General features: G+C 73.0%; 1 protein-coding gene across 1 annotated transcript in view; it reads left to right on the forward strand.

The window, feature by feature from the left end:
* Positions 1–960, forward strand: part of KLHL30 (kelch-like family member 30) — a 12,341-nt gene extending 11,381 nt beyond the window's left edge. Inside the window, exon 10 of the mRNA XM_010862070.1 lies at positions 199–960. Within this exon, the coding sequence (XP_010860372.1) occupies positions 199–450 (252 nt within the window). The 3' untranslated portion in view covers positions 451–960. The remainder of the gene's footprint in view (positions 1–198) is intronic.
* Position 961: the final 1 nt, after the last annotated feature.

Consider the following 961-nt stretch of genomic DNA (forward strand, 5'->3'; position numbering starts at 1 on the left):
CTCAGGGGTCCCCCGGGGGCAGCCGGGGTCAGGGCTGAGGCCCCAGGAGGCAGGTGGGGCACCTGGATGGGGGGTGGGGTGAGGTGCCCCCACCCTGAGGCCCGGGTGCTGAGAGGAGGCAGGTGGGGCACCTGGATGGGGGGTGGGGTGAGGTGCCCCCACCCTGAGGCCCGGGCGCTGAGAGCAGACCGTCTGCAGGTGCAGCCCCTGCACAGCCTGCACGAGAACGGGGCGCTGGTGCCGCTGGGGGACGCGCTCTACGCCACGGGCGGCCGCTGGCAGGGCATGGCCGGGGACTACCGCGTGGAGATGGAGGCCTACGACCGCGGCCGGGACGCCTGGGTCCGCCTCGGCGCCATGCCCCGCCTCTGGCTCTACCACGGCGCATCCGCCGTCTTCCTGGACGTCTCCAAGTGGACCCAGCCCTTCGGGCCCGCCCCCGAGCCCTGAGCCACCCCGCGGCGCCCCTGGAGTGGGCTGGTGGTGCCCCCACCCCAGGGGCACGGCCCCCTTCCAGTCTGGTTTGTCTGACGGCTCAGCGTCACCGGCCCCTCTGGGTCCAGGCTGGGCTGGGGCCACCGGGGACGACAGGGGCAGAGTCTTCGTCTCCGCAGCCACCACTCCAAACTCAGAGCTGACCAGCGACAGGGGCTGGGCCTCTGCAGGCCTGGAAGGATGGGGAGAAGCTGTGCTCCTGCCGTGGGGCGTCCGAGACCTCAGAGCAGGGAGCCGGGCCCCGGGGAGCAGCGTGAGAACTCGTGATCTGTCTGAGGACCGGCCGCTCCGTGTGTCCCTCGGGTGGCGGTCGGAGGGAGCCACACAGATGAGGGGGCCAGCGGGGGCCCTGGAAGCTGGGGGGCTGCTGAGGGCGGGTGGCACCAAGCAGAGGGCCCTGAGGTGGGGTCAGCGCCTGCCGTGGGGGGCCTGCTGCTATCTCACAGCTGTGTGACCGGCCCGGCCA

This window comes from Bison bison, unplaced genomic scaffold (assembly GCF_000754665.1).
Source record: "Bison bison bison isolate TAMUID 2011002044 unplaced genomic scaffold, Bison_UMD1.0 scf7180017864475, whole genome shotgun sequence".
In the NCBI taxonomy this organism is placed as follows: domain Eukaryota; kingdom Metazoa; phylum Chordata; class Mammalia; order Artiodactyla; family Bovidae; genus Bison; species Bison bison.